We start from the raw sequence: 25902 nt of genomic DNA, 5'->3' as shown, positions 1-25902 counted from the left end.
GTCGTCTTTTTTCTAAAGTGAATAACCCTAATTTTGATAATCTTTCAGGGTACTGTAGTTGCCCTCCTCTGGACCCTCTCCAGCTCTGCTATGTCTGCTTTGTTCACTGGAGCCCAGAACTGTACACAGTACTCCATGTGTGGTCTAACTAATGATTTGTAAAGTGGTAGGACTATGTTCTCATCACGGGCATCTATGCCCCTTTTGATGCAACCCATTATCTTATTGGCCTTGGCAGCAGCTGCCTGACACTGTTTTTTGCAGCTTAGTTTGCTGTTTATTAAAATTCCTAGATCTTTTTCCATGTCAGTGTTACCGAGTGTTTTACCATTTAATAAGTACGGGTGACTTGCATTATTCCTTCCCATGTGCATAACTTTACATTTGTCAGTGTTAAACCTCATCTGCCACTTATCTGCCCAAGCCTCCAATCTATCCAGATCCCTCTGTAGTAGTATACTGTCCTCCTCAGTGTTAATTACTTTACACAGTTTAGTATCATCTGCAAAAATTGATATTTTACTATGCAAGCCTTCTACAAGATCATTAATAAATATATTGAAGAGAATAGGGCCTAATACTGACCCCTGAGGTACCCCACTAGTGACAGTGACCCAATCTGAGTATTTACCATTAATAACCACCCTCTGTTTTCTATCATTGAGCCAGTTGCTTACCCACTTACAGACGTTTTCTCCCAGTCCGAGCATTCTCATTTTATATACTAACCTTTTATGTGGTACAGTGTCAAATGCTTTGGAGAAGTCCAGATACACTACATCCATTGATTCGCCGCTGTCAAGTCTAGAACTTACCTCCTCATAGAAACTGATTAAATTTGTTTGACATGATCGATCCCTCACAAAGCCATGCTGATATGGCGTTATTTGCTTATTTCCGTTAAGATGCTCTAACATAGCATCTCTCAGAAAACCTTCAAACAGTTTACCCACAACAGATGTCAAACTTACCGGCCTATAGTTTCCAGGCTCTGTTTTTGGACCCTTTTTGAATATTGGCACCACATTTGCCATGCGCCAATCCTGTGGGACATTCCCTGTCAATATAGAATCTGCAAATATCAGAAATAAGGGTCTGGCTATGACATTACTTAATTCCCTTAGGATACGGGGGTGTATGCCATCCGGTCCTGGCGATTTGTCTATTTTAATCTTTCTAAGTCGCTGTTGCACTTCTTCCTGGGTCAGACAGGACACTTTTAATGAGGAATTTATTTCAACATTCGGCATGTCATCTGACAGTTTATTTTCCTCAGTGAATACATTGGAGAAAAAAAATATTTAACAGCTTTGCTTTCTCCTCGTCGCTCTCTGCGACTCCCCCCTCATTACTCTTTAACGGGCCGACACCTTCAGATTTATACTTTTTAACATTTATATAATTGAAGAACATTTTAGGGTTAGTTTTACTCTCTTTGGCAATTAATCTCTCAGTCTCTAGTTTGGCCGCTTTTATTTGTTTTTTTGCATGTTCTATTTTTTTCCTTAGTTTTTTAGTGCTTCCGTGCTACCCTCCTGTTTTAGTGTTTTATATGCTTTCTTTTTGTCATTTATTGCTTTCTTTACAGTTCTGTTTATCCACATTGGTTTCTTTTTGTTCCTTGACCTTTTATTCCCATACGGTATGTACCTCTCACAATGAGATTTTAGGATGCTTTTAAAGATATCCCATTTTGTGGCTGTATTTTTATTTGTGAGGACTTTATCCCATTTAGTTAGGCCTATGGCCTCTCTTAGTTGGCTAAATTTAGCTTTTTTGAAGTTTGGTATTTTTGTTCCTCCCTGTAGAAACGCTCTTTTGAATGATAATTGGAAGGTTATTACTTTGTGGTCACTATTTCCCAGGTGTCCCCCAACCTGCACGTCTGTTGTTCTGTCAGGCCTATTGGTTAATACTAAGTCCAGTATGGCCGTCCCTCTAGTCGGGTCCTGAACCAGTTGGGAGAGGTAATTGTCTTTAGTTATTGCCAAACAAATTGGTAATCTTCCAGTCGCCCTGGCTAAGGACTCTATAAGATACCTGGGTATATTGATTGGGAGAACACCAAACACTATATACTCACTGAACTATCCAGATATCTCTAGATGGATAAAACTCCCAATATCATTGAGAAGATGCCATATGCTGAAAATGTGTGTTCCAAAACTCTTCTATATGATACAAACCATACCATTACTAATAAAACATACCAATATTAAACAACTAGAGACAGAATATCTTTGCCTACACTTAGCGTTAAATAAACAAAATGGAGAAATAAACTTCCCTGACCTACGAACATACCACCTAGGCAGCCTGTTTAGATATTGTTTTGATTGGCTGGGGGTACACAGCCGACACTCGCTCCAAATACAAACTAGAGTGCGGCCTGTTTGCCCCTTGGAGTCTGACTACTCTTCTACACCTGAAGTATTCAGAGCCACCCACATCAGCCAGACACTGACTAATGTTAAGAGATGCATAGGCAACATGGAAGGTGGTACGGAAAAAATATGGCCTGCCTTGGCAATGCTCTAAATATTTATACCCCCCCCCCCCACCCCCAGCCCCGACACAGACTCTGCCAAATACCAGGAACACCAAACAATGGAATGGACCCAAAAACTGTAGCTGACCTTTGGAGTATGGATGACAAGAGAGATTTCACATTTGAAGAGTTCAGGAATAAGACGGGGATTTAAAGAGGACCTTTCACCAGAATAAAACTTCTAAAGTAACTATACAGGCATGTAGAGCGGCACCCAGGGACCCCCCTGCACTTACTGTTATACCTGGGCGCCGCTCCGTTCTCCCGTTATTGCCTCCGGTATCTTCACAGTTAGGCTCCACCCAGGGGAACCTGCCGGCGCCTCCTACTCCCATGCTGCTGCGCTGGCCAATCACAGCGCTCAGCTCATAGCCCGAGAGGCTTTTTTCTCTCTCAGGCTATGAGCCGAGTGCTGTGATTGGCCAGCGCTACAGCATGGGAGAATGAGCCGACGGCAGGTTCCCCTGGGTGGAGCCTAACTGTGAAGATACCGGAGGCAATAACGGGAGAACAGAGCGGCGCCCAGGTATAACAGTAAGTGCAGGGGGGTCCCTGGGCGCCACTCTACATGCCTGTATAGTTACTTTAGAAGTTCTGGTGAAAGGTCCTCTTTAACCACCTCCTGACCGCTGTACGCACCGATGCGTCCGGGAGGTGGTTGATTTACTCCTCCTGGACGCATCGGCGCGTCATCTCGCGATAGCCGAGATTTCCTGTGAACGCGCACACAGGCGCGCGCGCTCACAGGAACAGAAGGTAAGCGAGTGGATCTCCAGCCTAATATACCTGCTACCTGGTCCTCTGGTGGTCCCTTTTGTTAGGATCGACCACCAGAGGACACAGGTAGCTGTGTAAAGTAGCACCAAACACCACACCACACTACACTACTACACCCCCCCCCCCTGTCAATTATTAACCCTTTATGAACCACTGATTACCCCATATAGACTCCCTAATCACCCCCCTGTCATTGATCACCCCCCTGTAAGGCTCCATTCAGAGGTCCGTATGATTTTTACGGATACATGGATCGGATCCGCAAAACGCATACGGACGTCTGAATGGAGCCTTACAGGGGGGTGATCACGCATATAGACGTCCTGATCACTTCCCTGTCATTGATCACCCCCCCTGTCATTGATCACCCCCCTGTAAGGCTCCATTCAGACGTCCGTATGATTTTTACGGATCCACTGATACATGGATCAGATCCGCAAAACGCATACGGGCGTCTGAATGGAGCCTTACAGGGGGGTGATCAATGACAGGGAGGTGATCACCCATATAATTCCTTGATCACCCCCCTGTAAGGCTCCATTCAGATGTCCGTATGCGTTTTGCGGATCCGATCCATGTATCAGTGGATCCGTAAAAATCATACGGATGTCTGAATGGAGCCTTACAGGGGGGTGATCAGGGAGTCTATATGGGTGATCACCCCACCCCCCCCCTGTAAGGCTCCATTCAGACTTTTTTTTTTTCTTACAAAGTCTTATTCCACTAACTTGTGTCAAAAAATAAAATCTCACATGAACTCACCATACCCCTCACGGAATCCAAATGCGTAACGTTTTTTTAGACATTTATATTCCAGACTTCTTCTTCTCACGCTTTAGGGCCCCTAAAATGCCAGGGCAGTATAAATACCCCACATGTGACCCCATTTCGGAAAGAAGACACCCCAAGGTATTTCGTGAGGGGCATATTGAGTCCATGAAAGATTTACATTTTTGTCCCAAGTTAGCGGAAAGGGAGACTTTATGAGAAAAAAATATAAAAAATAATCAATTTCCGCTAACTTGTGCCCCCCAAAAAAAATTCTATGAACTCTCCATGCCCCTCATTGAATACCTTGAGGTGTCTTTTTTTCCAAAATGGGGTCACATGTGGGGTATATTTATACTGCCCTGGCTTTTTAGGGGCCCTAAAGCGTGAGAAGAAGTCTGGGATCCAAATGTCTAAAAATGCCCTCCTAAAAGGAATTTGGGCCCCTTTGCGCATCTAGGCTGCAAAAAAGTGTCACACATGTGGTATCGCCGTACTCGGGAGAAGTTGGGGAATGTGTTTTGGGGTGTCATTTTACATATACCCATGCTGGGTGAGAAAAATATCTTGGTCAAATGCCAACTTTGTATAAAAAAAAAAATGGGAAAAGTTGTCTTTTGCCAAGATATTTCTCACCCAGCATGGGTATATGTAAAATGACACCCCAAAACACATTCCCCAACTTCTCCTGAGTACGGTGATACCAGAGGTGTGACACTTTTTTGCAGCCAAGGTGGGCAAAGGGGCACATATTCCAAAGTGCACCTTTCGGATTTCGCAGGCCATTTTTTACACCTTTTGATTGCAAAGTACTTCTCACACATTTGGGCCCCTAAATTGCCAGGGCAGTATAACTACCCCACAAGTGACCCCATTTTGGAAAGACACCCCAAGGTATTCCGTGAGGGGCATGGCGAGTTCCTACAATTTTTTTTATTTTTTGTCGCAAGTTAGTGGAATATGAGACTTTGTAAGAAAAAAAAAAATTAAAATCATAATTTTCCGCTAACTTGTGACAAAAAATAAAAAGTTCTATGAACTCACTATGCCCATCAGCGAATACCTTAGGGTGTCTACTTTCTGAAATGGAGTCATTTGTGGGGTTTTTCTACTGTCTGAGCATTGTAGAACCTCAGGAAACATGACAGGTGCTCAGAAAGTCAGAGCTGCTTCAAAAAGCGGAAATTCACATTTTTGTACCATAGTTTGTAAACGCTATAACTTTTACCCAAACCATTTTTTTTTATTTTTTATCAAAGACATGTAGAACAATTTTGCAAAATTTTACAGCTGAAAGTGAAAAATGTCATTTTTTTGCAAAAAAATCGTAAAATTTCGATTAATAACAAAAAAAGTAAAAATGTCAGCAGCAATGAAATACCACCAAATGAAAGCTCTATTAGTGAGAAGAAATGGAGGTAAAATTCATTTGGGTGGTAAGTTGCATGACCGAGCAATAAACTGTGAAAGTAGTGTAGTGCCGAAGTGTAAAAAGTGGCCTGGTCATGAAGGGGGTTTTAGCTAGCGGGGCTGAAGTGGTTAATACAGAATGCTTAGTAAAAGGTCAATTGAGGGTTAAAAAAATGAACGCATCCTCCAATTGATCATGTAGCTGCCGGTCTCCTGTTCAGGAGCAATTGGAGGAGGTGAGTTAATTTTTATTTTTTAACCCTCAATTGACCTACTAGGCATTCTGTACTAAAGAGTGCTATTTTCCCTTATAACCATGTTATAAGGGAAAATAATACAGTGAATAGACTTTCATCCTAGGAACCATGTGTGGAAATCACACCGCATCCGCACTTGCTTGCGATTTTCAAGCAGACCCATTCACTTCTATGGGGCCTGCGTTGGGTGAAAAACGCACAATATAGAGCTTGCTGTGATTTTCATGCAACACACAAGTGATGCATGAAAATCACCGCTCATGTGCATTGCCCCCTAGAAATGAATGGATCCGGATTCAGTGCAGGCGCAATGTGGTCACCTCCCTCATTGCACCCGCACGGAATTCTTGCCCGTGTGAAAGGGGCCTTAAAGTTTAAGTTCTCAGCGTTAAGTGCCTTTTTTTTTTTTTTTTTTTTTTTTTTTTTTTTTTTTTGCGGTAAGCAGACTTACTCCACCTGATAACCTAAATGTCCCGCTCTGGGATCTTTAATTTGGTCCTCTATAGCCTGATAAATCTCCCGTTTGAGCCCTTAGATGAGATCCCGATATCCCGAACCCAGACTTTTAAAAGAAGAAAAACTGCTACAAGAGGACCTACTTTTAAACCTTTGTCCCTCTAATATAAAACTAATATCAGGAAGTATTACTTTACTGAGAGAGTAGTGAATGCATGGAATAGCCTTCCTGCAGAAGTGGTAGCTGCAAATACAGTGAAGGAGTTTAAGCATGCATGGGATAGGCATAAGGCCATCCTTCATATAAGATGGGGCCAAGGGCTATTTATAGTATTCAGTATATTGGGCAGACTAGATGGGCCAAATGGTTCTTATCTGCTGACACATTCTATGTTTCTATCCTATTGATTTTAAAACTGTATTTTAGATTGCTGTCACCTCTGCCAGAAGGGTGGGAGAAATTGGTGCCCTTTCTGCTAACCCACCTTTTTACTAATAAAAGGAAGCTGCATTGCCTTGATGTTAAGAGATGTTTATCTAGATCAGGCATCCTCTAACTGCGGCCCTCCAGCTGTTGTAAATCTAATTGTAAATCTATAAATAATGCCCTGCTGTAGGCTGATGCCTGTAGGCTGTTGGGCATGCTGGGAGTTGTAGTTTTGCAACCGCTGGAGGGACACAGTTTGAGGATGCCTGATCTAGATACTTGAAAGTGACTCAACCTTGGAGAAGACTTCTAGGCTGTTTTTGTCCTTTTCTCATGATAAAGATAAGGGAAAACTGGTTTCTTCTCGCACTCTGGCCAGGTGGATAGTGAAAGACATTTGTTTAGCTTGCTCCTCGGCGGGAAAAACTCTTCCCTCTGGATTTGGTGCTCACTCTAAAGAGCTTATACCTCTTTAGAGCAAATCTGTCGGGCTGCAACTTCTCCTAACACCTTTTTCAAACATTATAGACTAGACGTGGGATCTAGTGATCTTTTGTCCTTTGGCAGAAAAGTCCTGCAAGCAGTAGTCCTGCCCTAATCAGTATTTTATATTCTATTAAGTCTCTTGGGGTGCTGTCATGGGCGTAAGGGAAATTTTAAGATTACTTGCCAGTATTCACTTTTCCATGAGCCCATGACAGCACCCAGATTTATTACCACCCTTATGGGAAGGTGCTTTCCGTGTGTGTGGCTGGAGATGGAGATTTTTTTTTTTTTTTTATGCCAACTGTTTTCATGCAAGCTCAATGCATTGCTTTGGGGTTAGGGCAGCATTAAAAATGCACTATATAGAAAATGTTAGTTCCCCCCCCTCCCCCAGAATGCACATATAATGCGTGAAAAACTACACTTGTGTACATAGACCCATTGAAATGTATTGGTCAGGATGGAGTACGGATGCTATACATTCGCTATATGCATCATATGCGGGCGGAAAACTCACTAGCGCAAAAGAGCCCTAACTGCTCAAATGCCTCAATCACTACTGACCATGGCATCTGACTGGTTAAAGGGATTGTGCAACTATTTATATTGATAACCTATCCTCAGGGGGTGCTGGGTGTTGGACCTCTGCCGATCAGCTGTTTGAAGAGAGGGCGGCGCTCCATGTGAGCGCCGCTTCCTGGTCTTTACACTATGCCACCACTCCACAGGAGACTATGCGTAAAGTTAATTAATCACTTGAATGGAGCGAGTGCTGCACTTCTGAGATGACGTTCAGTGTACTGAAGAGGAAAGAGGTGATTGCACAGAGTGCCGACTCCTCTTCAAATAGCTGATTGGCGGGGTTGCCTGGTGTTGGACCCCTGATGGTCAGATATTTGACCTATCCTGTGGATAGGTCATAAATATAATTGTAGAGAAGTAAGAGGACTTGTGTACTCTTTTCTTCTTGGGCCTCTTTCACGCGAGCGTGTCCGGAGGCGTTGCAGCAAATCCGCGCGAGTTGGTACCCAATTGCAGTCAGTTTTGACTGCGATTGCTTTCCGTTCTTCTTTTTTTTTTTTTATTTTTTTATATCGCGCGGGTGCAATGTCTTTCGCATGCGCGTGATAAACTGAATGTGGTACCCAGACTTCACAGAAGTTCAGGTTTGGGTTAGGTGTTGTGTAGATTGTATTATTTTTCCCTTTTATAACCTTAATCCACTTGTTCACGCAGCCGGCATCTGTCTTCTTCTTTGGACCTTTGATGACGTCACTACGCTCATCACATGGTCCATCACCTGATCCTTTTTACCATGGTGATGGACCATGTGATGAGCATAGTGACGTCATCAAAGGTCCTATTCCTCAAAGACAGAAGAGATGCCGGCTGCACGAACAAGTGGATTAAGGTGAGTTAAATATTTATTTATATCACCGCTTATGTGCACAGCCCTATAGAAATGAATGGGTCTGGATTCAGTGCGGGTGCAATGCGTTCACTTCACGCATTGCACCCGTGTGGAAAACTTGCCCTTGTGAATCGGGCCATAGTGTGAGGTGCTGTTGAAGAGTAGCTTAGTCCCACACTGCTTAATATGATGTTCAGATTTCTAGGAGTTGGGTTCCCACCCCATCTAGTACTGTATAGAAACACTCCAGAAATATTTTTTGCTTAATGAATATTACGTGATTTATTGAATCTGCGGCTGATATTAATTACATTTCGGCCTTTATCAAACTAACAAAACATAATAATCTAAATAAACTTGGTACATATAGGTATACAATAGCAGTGGTAAGTATTACATGAGGATGAGATGTCTTGTATAATCATAATTAATCACATGATTTAAATGCTCCAGATCTCATAAGTTTGGTGGTAAAAGATGTATTGCGTTATGGATTCTGTTACCACGGACCATAACTCAATTCTACGACAGAATGCATAACTGCCTTTTAGAGGCATTCCATCATATTAGAAGTCTGTGGGCTGCAAAACTGATCCGTCCTGTTTCCATTATGCAGGGGAGTCTTTAGGCATTCCGTCATAGAATTGCATTATGGTCTGTGGTAACGGAAGCCATAACACAGTTCACCTTTTACCAGCAAACGAAGTGTGAACGAATTTCAAAATATGAAATTCGCTCATCTCTATTCACAAGATATCACAAATACATAGACAAAAGTAAATATGAAAAGTGGAAATTAAATGATAGATAGGCATGAACACAATTTCATAAAGAAGTCACTCAGAATCAGTGGTACATCTCTGGTCTGCTGGATCTCAAAGTGACCATAAATGGTGGTGACTCTGCATGTAGATAGTAACGGATCTTATAGGATTATATAAACATATGTGGACATGAGATAGATAGAGATAGATCTACACTGTGAGCTGAGCTTGTAGTATGGAGTACCTGGTGCCACTGTTAGGGAAGATGGCGATCAGAACTTCAGAGGAGACAGGCGTGCGTCTGTACTGTAATGTATGTGTGTGGGGAGAAGCGGCATCTCTTTAAACAGCACTCGTCATCCTGATACTCGGGGGTGCGCATGCGCTACAGAAGTGTGTGTCAAACCTCAAAATAGCATTAGTACTGTGGAACGCAGCAGCACGTTTCATACTGGGGTGTGCGCGTGCTGTAGGAGTACGTGTCAAGCCTCAAGATAGTTTTTATGGAATGCAGCAGCGCTGGATATGTAGCGGTGTTGGTTGTGTGTATATGGAGCAGGTAGACCTGATAATACAATATTATGGTGAAAGGAAAATTAAAATATAAAATAAAAATGAGTGCAGTAGGGAAAAAGTGATGCAGCAGATGTCCTATCGGTCCTTGAAATAACGATGAGGTTGCCGGAAGCTAATAAATCCTTCAACTTTATGCAAAGGCGCCTAGAATAATGGCTATTGTCCTTCCTTTTGTCTTTCCACAATAAACACTCCGGAAGAGTAGACGGTAGAATACACCTATTTTCCTGGCTTGATACTGAGATATAAATTTACTCCTCTGGGCCGTGGAGCCCAAGAGAGCTGAGAGGAGAGGGGTCCTCTCCTTCCCCCTTGCTCCTCACTCTATCTCCTTACTCCAACTCCCTGACTAGACCTGCTCTGAACTGTGGTGCTAACCATTTAGTGGTGGAATGTAGGGCTGCAGCTAACAATTATTTGATTAATCGGCAACTAATTTCTACGATTAATTGGGAAAAACAACAAAACTACAAAACAAAGCGGTTTATATGATTTTACTTGAAAAATTATGTTCAAAGGCCATATTCAAACAAATTGTGGATGGCACTGTTATTGGGGGGGGGGGGGAGATCTGAGGACGACACTGTTATGGGGGGGCGGGGGATCTGAGGACGACACTGTTATGGGCATAACAGTGCACAGATCCCTTTCCCCATAGCAGTGCCATAGACCGATTTCCCCCTCCCCACAACAGCCCCGCCCCTGCTGCTCAGACTAATCACTCACTGCATCTTTATTTTACCTTACAATGACGCTCCAGTAACGGGCGGAGTGGACAGCGGCGTAACGTCACTTAGGCTGGGTTCACACCTGAGCGTTTTACAGCGCGTTCCTACGCGCTGTAAAACGCTCAACAAGGAGAAACCAATGATTCCCTATGGGAATGGTTCACACTTGGGCGTTTTACAGCGCGTACGATCGCGCTGTAAAACGCCCGACGCTCCAAAAAGTACATGAGCGACTTTTGGGGCGTTTGTGGCCATAGGACACTGTAGTGAATCACACAAACGCGCGTTTACTATTACAAAAACGCGCATACGCTCAAGTGTGAACCCAGCCTAACTCGCGTGACGCACCTGCTCTGCCCACTTTATGAATGAAGGAGACGGAGCAGGCGCGTCACATGAGTAAGTAACGTTGCGACGCAGTCTGCTCTGCCTGTTACTGGAGTGTCATTGTAAGGTAAAATAAAGATGCAGTGACTTAAAGTAAACCGCCCGGCGCCCGTCCGCCTTCATAGCAACGAATCGGCGATTATTCGATAACTGGATTCGTCGGCAACAAATCCAGTTATCGATTATCGATTAATCGTTGCAGCCCTAGTGGAATGTGTAATGCACCTAAGAGCCTGGTAACAGATTCTACACAAGAATGATCTAACATATGACATAACAAGTTTTTGCAGTGACCATGTACCCTAGTGGGACTCTGCATGTCCTTGGTTCACCAGCAGATGGCAGAACTATAGTTAGAGTTGAACTTACCATTCCATTCTAACCCCCCTCTGTAGGGGAGTGGGTCAGTGCTACTTCCTGCACGAAGGTTGGGGCAAAAGTTTGAGTCAGAATAGCTTACCCAAAGCTAGGGGAAGGGTGTAAAGGGGCATGTCTCTGCTGAACGTGCCCACGCCAGCCAGAGCACCTTAAGCTCTGCTGGCCATGGAGGCCAAAGTTTGAAGTTTCAGGAGCCAGGAGGAAAGTTCCCTGGCATAACCTAGAGTCAGTATACAGAGTGCAGCATACAGAAGAAGCTGTGTTATACAGTCAGCCTGTCGGTACAGCCTTCGATGGCCCCCTGGGCATCGGCCCACCGGGAAATTTCATATAAGGTCATAGAAGTATTGTTCAGGCTAGATGCATTTCGGGATACCTGACCCACGCCTCTGTAGCATGGGCTGGCACAACATGGTCATAAGAGTTGCTATTACATGGTGAATGTAGCTACCAGAACACCTCAAGAGAGGTGGCAGGTCCTTTTTTTAAAGTTGAAATTACATAATTGGTAGTCAAACTGTAGATTTGTTTCATATTATTCAGTAACCAGTTTTTGTTTAGGTTGTAAGGAGAAGATCAAGATTGGCTGATCAGTATATAACTATTAGACAAGACCAGGTACCATTACCCACTCAGCCTGGTCAGGATGGGAATAACTGTACAAGAGCAGAAGCACGAAGAATAATTCAGTGGCTGAAGGAAAACCGGTACTTACTACACCATCTATACATTCTCTTTGATTGCTAATATAAACTTTTCCAGAGTGTCTGATTTCCTTATTTTCAGGCAGGAGTTTATCCAAAGCAAGAATGGAATTGTAATTAAGTCAGGCTATGATCTCACAGATGGTCGGATAAGATTTCCCCTGCAAGTCAATGAACCTAAGATTGTGACCGTTTCTATTGAGAATACATCCGATAAAGTGGTGACATTTGTCCAGTACAAACTTCTTCGTAAGATGCGGGTGTTTTCACTTCAAGATGAACAACAGATATCTGCCGTCAATACTAAAATTTTAAATCCAGGTAAAGCAAAGTTCTATAGCAAAATACATTTAGATATTTAAATAATGCAAGCAGAATTTCTTTCCCGACCAAAAAATTGCTGGCCCTTCAATTAGAATTTTCCTGTAATGTAGTGGCACACACAGAAGCCTATTGGCACATACTGTACTGAGGCACCATGTGGGAGCATAAAACAGTGGGCATTTGGGGGCACATTTAGTAAGACCTGTGTTTTAGATGCCGGTCTTCAGCCTCTGCACTGGCAGTGGATCCGCTGAAGTTTATGTAGAGGTGCCAGCCAGGGGCGGCCTTAAAGAGGCCCTCGGAAAAAAATACTAAAAGTGGCCTTGTTTTGTAGTTTGGTCCAAATGGATGGAAGGCAGGGCCAGAAATAACCTATTGTGGCACATTATACCACCCCAGAAGAGTCATTTACCACAGTCCATCACAAAATACATCCCTGAAAACTTCCACTGGCCAGCCATGAGGAGGGCCCAGGCAGCCCCCTGGGCATCGGCCCACCAGGAAATTTCCCTGTAAGGTCTATGGCCAATCCAACCCTGGCGCCAGCTCTTCGGTATATCCACTGCCGATTCTAAATGTAAGACTGCTTCCTTGCTGTCTTTTTATATTTAAACCAAGCGTACAAAATGATGACTGAGACAGCCCTTCCCCACCCACACCACTCCCCCTTTTCTTAGACCGGACGTGAGTGGGGAAGTCGCAGATTCTGCCGCAACATGGCGGGCGACAGAATTTGAGCCAGATATACACCAAAGTGGCATATGTCTGTTCGTAAATGATCTCCCCCCCCCCCTTTGGTTTTTACAGGTAAAATATGTTGAACACCTGCAAAATGATGCACACATCCAAATACTTGTGTTGCTAAACCACACACGTTTGTGGCAAAACTGCATGCTATTGTAGTTTTCTTTTCATACGAAGGTGCACAACAGCCATTAAAAAAAAAAGTTTAAGGGGTTGACCACTTTCTGGCTACTTTTGCTCAATGCGTTTGTAAGATGACTATATGACACTTACTAATATAGACTTTGTTGATATTCTGCGTCATCCTCTGTATTTCATAAGGTATGTTCCCTTGTTGGGCAAGTTTTTTTTTTTTTTTTTTTTTTTGTTCTGTCCACACAGAGGTCCTGTCAATAAAATGGCTGCTGATGGAGGGTCTTGTGACCAGGTAAAACGCTGTTGGGAGTTTAGTGCAGGCGCAGTGTTAGAATGGAGTGATGTGAGCGGAATGACCAGTTTATGGACAGGGCCTCTATGCGAACAGCACAGAAGATTTGCCCAATGGGACATGGTTTATGAAATATGGCAAACTGCACAGAATATCAACAAATATTATATTAGTAAGTGCCATATAGTCATCATACGGTGGTCAATGGTAGCCAGAAAATTGCCAGCCCCCTTAAAACTACAGGTTTCACCCTTTCAAGAGCATTGATTTTTTTATTTTTTATTTTTTTATAACTGCATGTTCTTGGTCTTTCCTTCAACCTAGGAGATGTATATGATGTTTCTGTGACGGCTGAAACAGCTTATTACGGATATTTCCCTGTAACTATTGTATTTGAATTCATAAGAGGAAATGTGGAGTCCATGGAGAAATTTCTTATTGGGAGGTTCATCTCTGCAGTTTCTAACAGTAGATTAGCTGATGACCTGGCACCAACTTCCAGATACATTCCCTATCAAAGGAATCTTACAAGGACCTTGGAAAGAATTGAGGAAGATGGAATCCAACCTGACAGGTCTGATTCAGTTCCTTCCATAATAAATGCAAACTAATATTTACTTGGAGTATCTAGATGGTAATTTACTAGGGTTAATCTTTAATGGCTTGAAATTTTATACTGCTGCATATATTTGGAAGCAAGTAAGGGTGATTGAATGGTAACTTTGTATAAGGGCGAGAGGCAGCAAGCTGAGCGCTAGCTGTCGGGACACTAGAGTGAGACTGGGACTGCACTGATTACCTTGCCTTCTGATGAATATACGGGAATGCAGTGAGACCTCTCAGTTTTCTTGTTTGGAGTTTATTCCAGTTAGGGAGATTTCACATCGCCATTTAGCTTCCAGTTCTTCTGATCCATCAGAACAAAAAACTGATCCTATATATGGAGCATTAGTTAGGGTACTTTCACACTAGCGTTAAGGTTTTCCGGTATTGAGTTCCATCCTAGGGGCTCAATACCGTAAACGCTTGCTTTGTCCGAATGCTTTCTGAATGGAGGGCATTCCGTTCAGTATGCATCAGGATGTCTTCAGTTCAGTCACTCTTACAATATTTGGCCGAAGAAAATACTGCAACACTTGCCGGAATGACGGATCCGGCAATAATTTCCATTGAAATGTATTCATGCCAGATCCGGTGCCAAGTGTACGCATGTGCAGACCTTTAAAAATATAAAACAAATACTCTATCTGTTTTTCTCGCCCATTTTCCTTGGGGGACACAGACCTTGGGTATAGCTCAGCTCCCTAGGAGGCGTGACACTAAGTAAAACTGTTAAGCCCCTCCTCCATCAGCTATACCCTCAGCCTGGAGATAGAGGCTACCAGTTTTAGCTTAGTGTCCAAGGAGGCAAGACACTCCCTGCTACTGCAGGGCTGTTTTCTCCTTGTTATTTTTACTTTTTCTTCTAATTTTGTTATTTTATTTTTTCCTAGGGATACCAGAGACTCATTAGACCTCTCTGCTCTCCCGGGGTTGAGCTGCGCCAGTGCCAACTTATCTGCACTGCTGCCTCCCCCACAGAAGCAATAGGAGGATCTGGGCAGCAATGGCTCCCCTACATCCCGCCAGCTAGGGGGTCGCCCGCACGCCAAGCCCCTCTACCAGCTTCCTGCCACTGCGGTGCCAGTGGCTGAAGGGGCGACCCTGCTGGAAAGGACTGAGGGTGAAGACGTCGGACGGTGAGATGGCTATTCCAGCCCATACCCCGTCCCTATCTGCAGCATCTACCCCTCTGGGTAAGGGGGGCACCCGTGGTCGCTCATTCTGAGCGCTCATCTGCAGGACAATGCAGCACAGCAGCATCCTCAGCACCCCCACGCCGTTCCCCCCCACGCTGCTATCTTTCTCCCCCCCCCCCCCCCCCCCCTCATTCGGGGCTGACTCCATTTTTCTCTTCTCTCTCTCCCCCTTCCCGCCGAGAACGGGGGGCGGGGCTTAGCGGTCCCGGCAGGGGGCGGGGCTTACGCGTGTGTCATTTTGGGGGCGGAGCTACGTTCTCCTTCACAGGAGACATTTCAAGCGCTGGAGGGGGCGGAGCTTGTTTCCCGCGCTTCCTCACTCCTGACAGGAAGCTGGGACACGGTGGGGGACTCTAACCTCCTGTGTACATCGCTCGGCTTCTGTGGGCGCTCTCTGCTGCTCACTGCTGTTCACTGCTTCTCTGCTGCTGCTGATCTGGGCCATCTCCTGACGTTCTTCTGAGGCACTGGTAGGACAGTTAACCCTCTCCTAACCCTCCTGGTCATAGCTGCTATAACCCTTTGTGGTCTCTATATTAGAGTACAACCACACTTCAGCATGTCAGATCCCACAGGTGCCCCCAAACCCTGGTACCATGCCTGTACCGCCTGTAAGGAACTTTTTCCGCGTGGGCAATCTGAGCCGCATTGCCTTGCATGTCATGCCCCGGTGCAGGGCCCGCTTCCCGCTGCGCCCCCCGGTGCCTCTGAACCCCCTGACTGGGCTAGGTCTCTGTCTCAGGCGGTGGAAAGCCTTACACACGTAGTGGGCCGTCTCGTGGATAGACCGCCTCTCCCGCAGGCTGCCACAATCCCTGTCGCACCCGCTGGGACTACCGTTTCTGCCGCCCCCACTGGTTCCCTGCCTCCCAGCGAATCTTCCAGGGCCCGGCATACTCAGAAACGTTCAAGGGTTGAGCGCACATCTTCTCCAGATGCTTCGCTCTCTCCGCCATGCGTGCGAGCTCAGTCAAGTCTATCCTCTCAAAGGGATACGCTTTCTGAGGGAGAACTGGCGGATTCGGACGTGGACATGGACTCAGAGCTTCCGTCCAAATTGGCGTCCGCGGTGGGGCATCTTGTCACTAGCATCCGTGATACCTTTCAGCTACACGATGACCCCCCCAGCTCTGAACAGGCCGGCGTGTCCTTTCTCCGCCCCAAACAGGCCTCCAAGGTTTTTCCCATACACGCTGATTTTTCTTCTGTGGTATCCAAGGCTTGGACTCGGCCTAACGTCCGCTTTATTACACCCAAAAAGCTGGACATTTGTTATCCCTTTCCAGCGGATTCTGTGACCACGTGGACATCCCCGCCTAAGGTTGATCCTCCCGTGGCTCGCCTGTCCAAAAGCACTACTATTCCTGTACAGGACGGATCTACCCTCCAGTCTGTTGAGGACCGTCGTACGGAATCCCTCTCCAAGGCCATATTTACTGCCTCTGGTTCGGCCCTTAGACCGGTCTTTGCCTCCGCCTGGGTTGGCAAAGCGGTCTCTGAATGGGGTTTGCAACTGGAACGGGAGTTAGGGTCGGACGTCCCTGTTCAGGACCTCCGTTCCTTAGCCCAACTAATTGTTCAGGCCGGAAAATTCATCTGTGAGGCCTCCCTTGATGCGGGTGCCCTCATTGCCCGTTCCTCTGCCCTGGCAGTTTCTGTCAGGAGGGAACTCTGGCTGAAGGTTTGGGCGGCGGACGCCGCTTCCAAACGCTCTTTGGCCGGCCTACCATTCACGGGTTCCCGCCTGTTCGGAACCCGTCTGGACGAACTTGTATCAGAGGCCACGGGTGGGAAGAGTACTCACCTCCCCCAGTCCAGGCCAATGGGCGCCCCCCGTGGTCGCGCTGGTTCGTCCCGTTTTCGGTCCTTTCGCAAGCCCACCGGGTCTAGACCCGCGGCCAGTTCTTCTTCCTCTGGCCCAGCCCAGGATAGACGCAAGAAGCCGTTTTTTCGGACGCAACCTACCTGGCGCAAGTCCCAGCCTGCACGGGCTCCCACAGGCCAGCAGCCCTCTGCCTGAAGGTGCGCCCCCACCCACCCGGGTGGGGGGCCGCCTTCTCCTATTCAGGAACGTATGGCGGGCCCACATCTCAGACGCATGGGCGCTCGAGATTGTATCTTGCGGATACAAAATCGAATTTGCGTCCATTCCGCCAGACCGTTTCTTCCGATCCCGTACGAGTGGCCGCCTTCTTCGCGGCCATTCACTCTCTAATGGACAAGGGTGTCGTCGCCCCCGTGCCTCCGACGGAAAGGTTCAAGGGGTTCTACTCGAACCTCTTTGTGGTTCCCAAGAAGGAAGGCTCAGTGCGTCCGATCTTGGACCTAAAACGCCTGAACCGTTTTCTCCGACTGCAGAGATTCCGGATGGAGTCTCTCAGGTCCGCAGTGGCCTCCCTGGAAAGAGGGGATTTCATGGCCTCAATCGACATTCAGGATGCATACCTCCACGTTCCGGTTGCTCCATGTCATCACCGCTTCCTGCGCTTCGCGGTGGGGGACGATCACTTCCAATTCGTCGCCCTTCCCTTTTGGTCTGGCGACGGCTCCTCGAGTGTTCACCAAGGTCCTGGCCCCTGTCTTGGCCCTTCTACGTTCAAGAAGTGTTTTTCTTCTCCCATACTTGGACGACATCCTGGTCAAGGCACCCTCCTTCTCTGACATCCCGCAGTGTGGAACTCACTCTGGAGACCCTGACGCGGTTCGGTTGGATTATCAACCACCCCAAATCTTCCCTTACCCCCTCCAGACGGCTGATCTTCCTGGGGATGCTCCTGGATACAGAGTTGGCGGAGGTCCGCCTTCCGTCGGACAAGCGTCTGGCCCTTCGCGGGTCGGTTCGCAGTCTCCTCCGTCATCACCGCCCTTCCCTCAGATCCAGCATGCGGTTGTTGGGAAAGATGGTTGCCTGTTTCGAAGCGGTGCCGTTCGCACAATTCCGATCCCGCACCTTTCAGAGGGCAATTCTGTCGGCCTGGGACAAATCACCGAGGAGTCTGGACAGGACCTTTCTTCTGCCTCCCCTGGCTCGGGCTTCCCTCGGCTAGTGGTTGCATATCCCTCTAAGGGGGAAGTCCTTCCTTCCACTGAACTGGCTGGTGATTACCACAGATGCCAGCTTACGGGGGTGGGGGGGGTTTTACCTCCCCGGTCCGTCCAGGGCGTTTGGTCTCTATCGGAGTCCAGACTTCCAATCAATATTCTGGAACTGAGGCCGATTCTTCTGTCCCTCAGACACTGGACCCATCTGCTGAGGGGCCACCCTGTTTGGATCCAATCGGACAATGCCACGGCTGTGGCATACATAAACAATCAGGGAGGCGCTGCAGCGATGCAAGAGGTGACCCTCATTCTCCTCTGGGCGGAGACGCACGTGCCGGCCTTATCTGCGATTTACATCCCGGGGGTGGACAACTGGGCGGCGGATTTCCTCAGCCGGTCCACCATCGACCCGGGAGAATGGTCTCTGCACCCAGAGGTGTTCGAAGCCCTTTGTCTTCGCTGGGGTCGCCCCGACGTGGACCTCATGGCCTCCAAATTCAACCACAAGGTCCCCCTATACCTGGCCAGGGCACGGGACCCGAAGGCATACGGCGCCGACGCGCTCGTCCTTCCGTGGCGCGAATTCTCCCTTCTGTACGTCTTTCCTCCTTTTCCCCTCCTGCCACGGGTTCTTCGGAGGATCGCGGCAGAGGGCGTCCCCGCGATTCTAATCGCCCCGGATTGGCCCCGCCGGTCTTGGTACGCCGACCTAATGTTGCTGTCGGCAGACGCACCGTGGCCACTGCCCTCCAGGGAAGACCTTCTCTCTCAGGGACCGATCTTCCACGAGCATTTAGGCTCGCTACGTTTGACGGCGTGGCTATTGAGACCGCCGTCTTAACGCGACGGGGTTTCTCCGCGGACGTAGTCCGCACCATGATCCGGGCTCGTAAGCCCGTATCCTCTAGGATCTACTATCGGGTTTGGAGGTCCTATCTGGGGTTCTGTGAGTCCCGGAGCATCCCACCTCTCCGGTTTTCTCTTCCCACAATCCTGTCCTTCCTCCAGTCGGGTCTGGACCTGGGGCTGTGCCTCAGTTCTCTGAAGGGTCAGATTTCGGCGCTGTCTATTCTTCTCCAGCGTCCCCTGGCCCCTCTAGGGCCAATTAAGACCTTCTTACAAGGGGTGGCTCGCTCTGTTCCGCCGTACCGCCCTCCAGTTCCTTCCTGGGACCTGAATGTGGTGCTCTCGGCGCTCCAATCAGCCCCCTTCGAGCCTTTACGGGAGGTCTCCCTTCGCCTTCTGTCCTGCAAGGTCATCTTTCTTGTGGCCGTCACGTCTCTCCGACGGGTGTCGGAGTTAGCGGCTCTTTCTTGCTCCGAACCTTTCCTGATCTTCCACCAGGATAAGGTTGTGCTTCGGCCTGTCCCGACTTTCCTGCCAAAGGTGGTCTCCGCCTTTCACATCAATGAGGACATCGTCCTTCCGTCGCTCTGTCCCTCTCCTTCCCACCCCAGAGAACGGGAACTGCACCGTCTGGATGTGGTCAGGGCGTTGAGGATTTACTTGGAGGTCACCGGGTCCTTTCGGCGCACGGACTCCCTGTTTGTGGTTCCGGAGGGTTCGCGCAAAGGGTTGGCGGTCTCCAAGGTGGCTATTGCCCGTTTCATTAAACTGGCGGTGTCTGAGGCTTATCGAGCCAAGGGCAGACCTCCGCCTTTCGGCGTCACTGCTCATTCCACCAGAGCAGTCGGAGCTTCCTGGGCGCAGAGGCATCGGGCCTCGGCTGAACAGTTGTGCAAAGCAGCCACTTGGTCCTCTCTGCACACTTTCACAAAGTTCTATAGGGTGCATACGCATGCATCAGCGGATGCTGCTTTGGGCCGCCTGGTTTGCAGGCAGCGGTTTCCTGATGCTCTGGTGGTGTTCCGCCTTGGGTTTGTGGTCCCTCCCTTCTTGGACTGCTCTTGAACGTCCCAAGGTCTGTGTCCCCCAAGGAAAATGGGCGAGAAAAGGAGATTTTTGTATAACTTACCAGTTAAATCTCTTTCTCGCTCTTCCTTGGGGGACACAGCACCCACCCTTCTGTGTTTGGTTACAGGGTTATGGTCTGGCGCCCCGTTGGGTTGCTGGCTGGTTGTTTCCGTTATTGGTTGTTATCCTTTCACTACTTGGACACGCAACTGGTAGCCTCTATCTCCAGGCTGAGGGTATAGCTGATGGAGGAGGGGCTTAACAGTTTTACTTAGTGTCACGCCTCCTAGGGAGCTGAGCTATACCCAAGGTCTGTGTCCCCCAAGGAAGAGCGAGAAAGAGATTTAACTGGTAAGTTATACAAAAATCTCCTTTTCCGGATGACACCAGAGGCAGATATGGTATTTCAATGCATTTTTCAGACTTGTCTGGAAACAAATTATATCAGTTTGCATACGGATTTCTGGATCCAGCAAGCAGTTCCAGCAACGGTACTGCCTGACGGATTCCTCTAACGCTAGTGTGAAAGTACCCTTATGCTCTCAGGTAGCATCAGTTTGTGTCAGTTCCGTCGGATCAGTTATTTTTGACAGGCGAAAAAGTCCTGCCTGCAAACTGATCATAACTGATGCTCAAAGTTCAGTATCCATTTTCCGCCCATCGGAACAGAGCCCCACTCCTTTCTCTCCACCTTCTAGCCTTCTGTTACCTTCTAGGGCAGTGTCTTCATCCACTGAACTTCACATCTGCCAGAAGAATATGCAGTTCAGTGGAAGAAGCCGCTGCCCAAGGGTCACAGCCGTTGCACGTTTAAAGGTGGTGTTTGGTGTGAGATTTGCAGAGGCATGATGACGTCACTGAAGCTAGAAGGTGGAGAGAAGGAGGATCAGGGCTACGTTCTGATGGGTGCGGCTGAGCTTCGGTAGGGATTACTACGGCTCCTTGGGCTCTTTTAACCGTATTAGCATAATTTTAAAATCCTGTTTTTCGGGGGCAAAATAGGAGTGATCAGGACATATAGGTATAATTTAAAATGGCAATAGTAGAGCTACAATGCCATGCAAATGGTTAAAAACTGCCCAGGGTGGTGACAGAGCTCCTTTTAATTGGTACAGGTCTAACTGCGGCCCCCTATAGAGGTGGAGTGGCAGGTCATGCATGTGCCATGCATTTATTCTGTATGGGACAACCTGAGATAGTAGAGCACATTGCAGAGCAGTAACTTTTAGTAACCAGAATAAACCTTTAATGCTTGCTGTATGAGGCGCTGGATGCATTCTTGTTGGTGTGAATTCTGTGCATGTGGTTGATCAGTTATTAATGTACTGTTATGTTCTCTGGGTTAATCTAATAATAGTTGTGGGCCTCATGAACATGACTGAATGTATTTTGCGGTCCTTAAACCACAGATCCACAAATTACGGATACCGCCCATCTGCATCCCGCAATTTCTGCAGGCCCTTTTGTCAATATGCCTATTTTTGTCCGCAAAACGGATAATGGGGTATGTTCTATTTCTTTGCGGACTGGACATGTGGACAACACACGGTCTGCTGCCTGCATTTTTTGCAGCCCTATTGAAATGAATAGGTCCTCATCCAATCCACAAACACTGATCAAATGCACGGGAAAAAAAACTCAGTTGTGTGCATGAGGCCTTAATTTTGAGCTTCTGAACCTTGCGGTCTTTCTATACATGAAGGCATAACTAATGGGGATACAGATACATTATACATTTATTCTTCCAGGTCTGTAGACTATTCCTTAGAACGGGAGATTCCACTTGGTAATTTTCCTTCACCTTCATACCTAAGAGAAGATATAAGAAAAGGGCTGTTCTCCAGCAGAAGACCTATATCGTATGCATCAAACGATGGGTAACGTATAATCCAGATGTTTAGTATTCAATGCTGTTAATCCTTGTAAAACTTTAAGGTCCCCAAATGCAATGTTAGAAAGTACCCTGTGAAAGACGTGGGCGCGTCTGTGTTTGCCAAATGAGCGCCCCCCCCCCCCCACCTCTGATTGGGAGCTGGCAGTTCTCGTGTTGGCGTACTTTAACACTAGCGTTTTTGTTTTCCGGTATTGAATTCAATCACAGGGGCTCAATACCGGAAAGAACTGATCAGTTTTATCCTAATGCATTCCAGGGTAGATTTGATTTAAATCACTATCAGGTAGTGATCAGCCGGCACTCCGCTCAAAGATTCGTGGTGCCCGCGTCCGAGATGGCAATCTCATGTGTATTGGAGGAAAAGACCAGCACTCACTGTATCTTCTGCGAACACAAATCTTTATTGGTCACATAATATACATTTTCCCCAGTCGTCTCCATGACGCCAAGTCCTGAGATTGACTTCCTTCTGATTGGACAGGAAAAACAGAGGTTAAAAACCCCACCCCCTCCCTACATCGCCAGTGTTTTTCCTGTCCCATCAGGATAGGAAGCAGGAGAGGTGCATGGAGTTCTAACAGGCTCACCTGGATTTTTCTCCTTCAGGCTGAGGTCGGATCTGCAAGGCAGCTCTCCCTCCTCCCTCCGGTTAGGCCTGGGCTCGGGCGCATAAGCAGTATATGAAGATACGGCTGATCGGCACTGAGACGTGTCCCGGCAGGCGGGTGACGTCAGACGCCGGGGGCGGAGCAAGCGTCCTGAAGTCATCAACATGCTCCACAGGTCCTGGAAGGTAAAGGACGCTATAAAACCTCACAGGACCTGTACAATGGCGCCCTGCATAGCGCTGCTTACTCTTCTTGAGGTGTGTCCCTGGAAGCGGTCGGGAGTCAAGATGAGTACCCCCCTCACTCTGGGCTCTGGAACCAAGCCTGCATCAAACCCAGGGACTGTGAGTAGCCTGCTCTCAGGCACATGCTATGCATTGCTGGTTCGGTCTGCTCATCCTTTCCTCCCTTACCTTTACAGGGAGAAAAGGATTCAGCTACTACCACTAAAAAAAACTAGGAAATGTAGTATTTGCTGTAAACGACTGTCTAACACTGGATCTAAACCCCTGTGTAAAGAGTGTACATCCAGTGTCGTCAAATCTGAATCTTCCAGCCTACTTGAAGATATTAGGAAAGTAGTTAGAGGAGGTTCAGCTAGCCTTAACGGCCAAGGAACTTACTCCTCCTCAGGACACCCGTAGTAATAGGTCACTTATCTTGGACTCTGACTCTGAGGGACTGGCGGTTTCAGACTGAATCAGTACAAAAACACCCCGCATCCTCAGACGAAGACGGTGAATACAAACATTTTCTGTTTAATTCAGAAGACCTTGACGAGCTTTTCAGGGCTACCATTCAGATGGAAATGCCAAAGACTCCAAAATCAACCCAACAAGAAATTTTCGGGGGACTAGGAGAAAGGAAGAAAGCGGTTTTCCCAGTACCAGATAGTGTCCAGAAATGAATACGCTCAGAGTGGGAGAAACTGGACAAGGGATCCTTTTATTCAAAGGGGAATTAAGAGGCGCTACCCGTTTAGTCCAGAGGGCTGTACTGACTGGGAGACTATGCCTAAAGTAGACGCACCAGTGGCTAAGGTGGCGAAGCATACGGCTCTACCTTTTGAGGACTCAGCACAGCTAAAAGATCCTCTAGATAGGAAAGCGGAGAGTCTCTTAAGAAAAAGACCTTGGAGACTACGGCGGCCCTTCTCAAACCGGGCATTGCCTCAACTTGTGTAGCCAGAACACTAAGGCTGGGTTCACATCTGAGCGTTCTGAAAGGAGTGCTCTGTATGCGCGATTGTACCGGCGTTTACAATTGCGCATACAGAGACAAGCGAACGCCCATTGTTGTGCGTTCCCGAAAGTCTGTACGGGAACGCGCGACAAAACGCCCCAAAGAAGCTCAAGAACTTTTTTGAGCGGGCGTTTTACAGCGCGATCGTACGCGCTGTAAAACGCCCAGGTGAGAACCATTCCCATAGGGAAGCATTGGTTTCTCCTTGTTGAGCGTTTTACAGCGCGTAGGAACGTGCTGTAAAACGCTCAGGTGTGAACCCAGGGTAAACCTATGGCTAGAACAATTGGAGATACATCTAGTCAATAAGACACCTCGTGATCAAATATTAGAGAGCTTGCCCCTATTAAAGATGGCAACCTCTTTTCTAGCAGACGCAGCAGCAGAATCAGTTAAACTGTCCGCCCGAACAGCCGTTCTATCCAATACAGCGAGACAGGCGTTATGGCTTAAAGCGTGGTCGGGAGATCACTTCTAAAAATAATCGCACACCCCTTCCACGGTCAGTATGTCTTTGGAGAAGATTTAGATAAAATACTAGAGAATGCGACAAATAAAAAAGGGGTTTCCCAGAGGAAAGGTATAACCAAAAAAGCAGCCCTTTCGTGACCGACATTTTCAGCCTGAGAATAAAAAAGATGAAGGAAAGACCTGGTAGGTGGAGCTATGCGAAGGGAGGCAGGGGAAGAAATTTCCTCTTCCACCCAAATCATGCTGAAACCTCCACCCCCAACAGCAAGCAATGACTCCATACCAGTGGGGGGGAAGGCTCAGCTCCTTCCTAAAATCTTGGGAGCACGTAACAAACAGCGTATGGATTCTAAATATTATAGAAGAGGGCTATTTAATAGATCTACTCTCTCCCCCTCCACAGAAATTTGTGGTCGCTACCCTTCCCCCATGTCAAGTTGGTACCATAAAAAAACTTGAGCTTGGCCGCGATAGAACCCGTCCCAGAAAATCAGACGGGAATGGGATTCTGTTCCAGTCTCATCATAAAAAAACAAACTGGAAATCCAGAGTGATAATAAATTTAAAATACCTAAACAAATATGTGAGATACCAAAAATTCAAAATAGAAACTCTGACGTCGGCAGTGAAGCTTATAAAAAAGGATGCAGTGATGGCCACAATAGATTTAAGGGATGCCTACTATCATGTCCCAATACACAGGTCATTAAGAAAATTCCTAAGGTTTGCGATAGAATTAGAGACACATTCAACACTTTCAGTTCAAGTGTCTCCCCTTTGGGATCTCTTCTGCCCCAAGGGTTTTTAAGAGAGGTAATGGCGGAATCCTTAGCTATCTTGAGAGAAAAGGCAATCTGTGTGATCCCTTATCTGGACGATCTGTTGGTAGTTGCAGACAACATAGCTACCCTGGAAATCAATCTCGGGTTGGTCCTGGACCATCTACAGAGCCTAGGTTGTCTTATCAATTGGGAAAAATCTGATTTAATCCCGGACAGACAGAAGATATTTTTTTAAAGATAACTTTAAACACAGGTTCCCAAAGATCCTTTCTTCCACCTCAAAAGATAATGAAACTTCAAACAACCTTAAGGAATTTCAAGAAGGAAAAATTCTGTTCCGTACGGCAGGCCATGAAAGTGTTAGGGAGTCTTTCAGCATGCATCTCAGCAGTAGCCTGGGCACAGTTTCATTTAAGGCCGACTCTAGAGAGACGAATATTCTTAGATTCAAATGTGAAAGTCACTGAATTGGTGGCTCAACAAAACCAACCTAAAGAATAGGATATTTTGGGCACAAGAACTACCTCTAGTAATCACAAAGGATGCGAGCCTCCACGGTTGGGGAGCATTCGTCCAGG

General features: G+C 47.0%; 1 protein-coding gene across 1 annotated transcript in view; it reads left to right on the top strand.

Moving 5' to 3' along the window:
- LOC122930263 (putative helicase MOV-10) overlaps positions 1–25902 on the top strand; it is a 214711-nt gene that overhangs the window by 89818 nt on the left and 98991 nt on the right. Inside the window, exons 4-7 of the mRNA XM_044283498.1 lie at positions 11935–12080; positions 12160–12398; positions 13897–14146; positions 22076–22204. Of these exons, the coding sequence (XP_044139433.1) occupies positions 11935–12080; positions 12160–12398; positions 13897–14146; positions 22076–22204 (764 nt within the window). The remainder of the gene's footprint in view (positions 1–11934; positions 12081–12159; positions 12399–13896; positions 14147–22075; positions 22205–25902) is intronic.

The sequence above is a fragment of the Bufo gargarizans genome, chromosome 3, assembly GCF_014858855.1.
Source record: "Bufo gargarizans isolate SCDJY-AF-19 chromosome 3, ASM1485885v1, whole genome shotgun sequence".
Lineage (NCBI taxonomy): Eukaryota > Metazoa > Chordata > Amphibia > Anura > Bufonidae > Bufo > Bufo gargarizans.
Note: the sequence above shows the minus strand (reverse complement) of the source record. Positions and strands in the feature narration are given on the sequence as shown.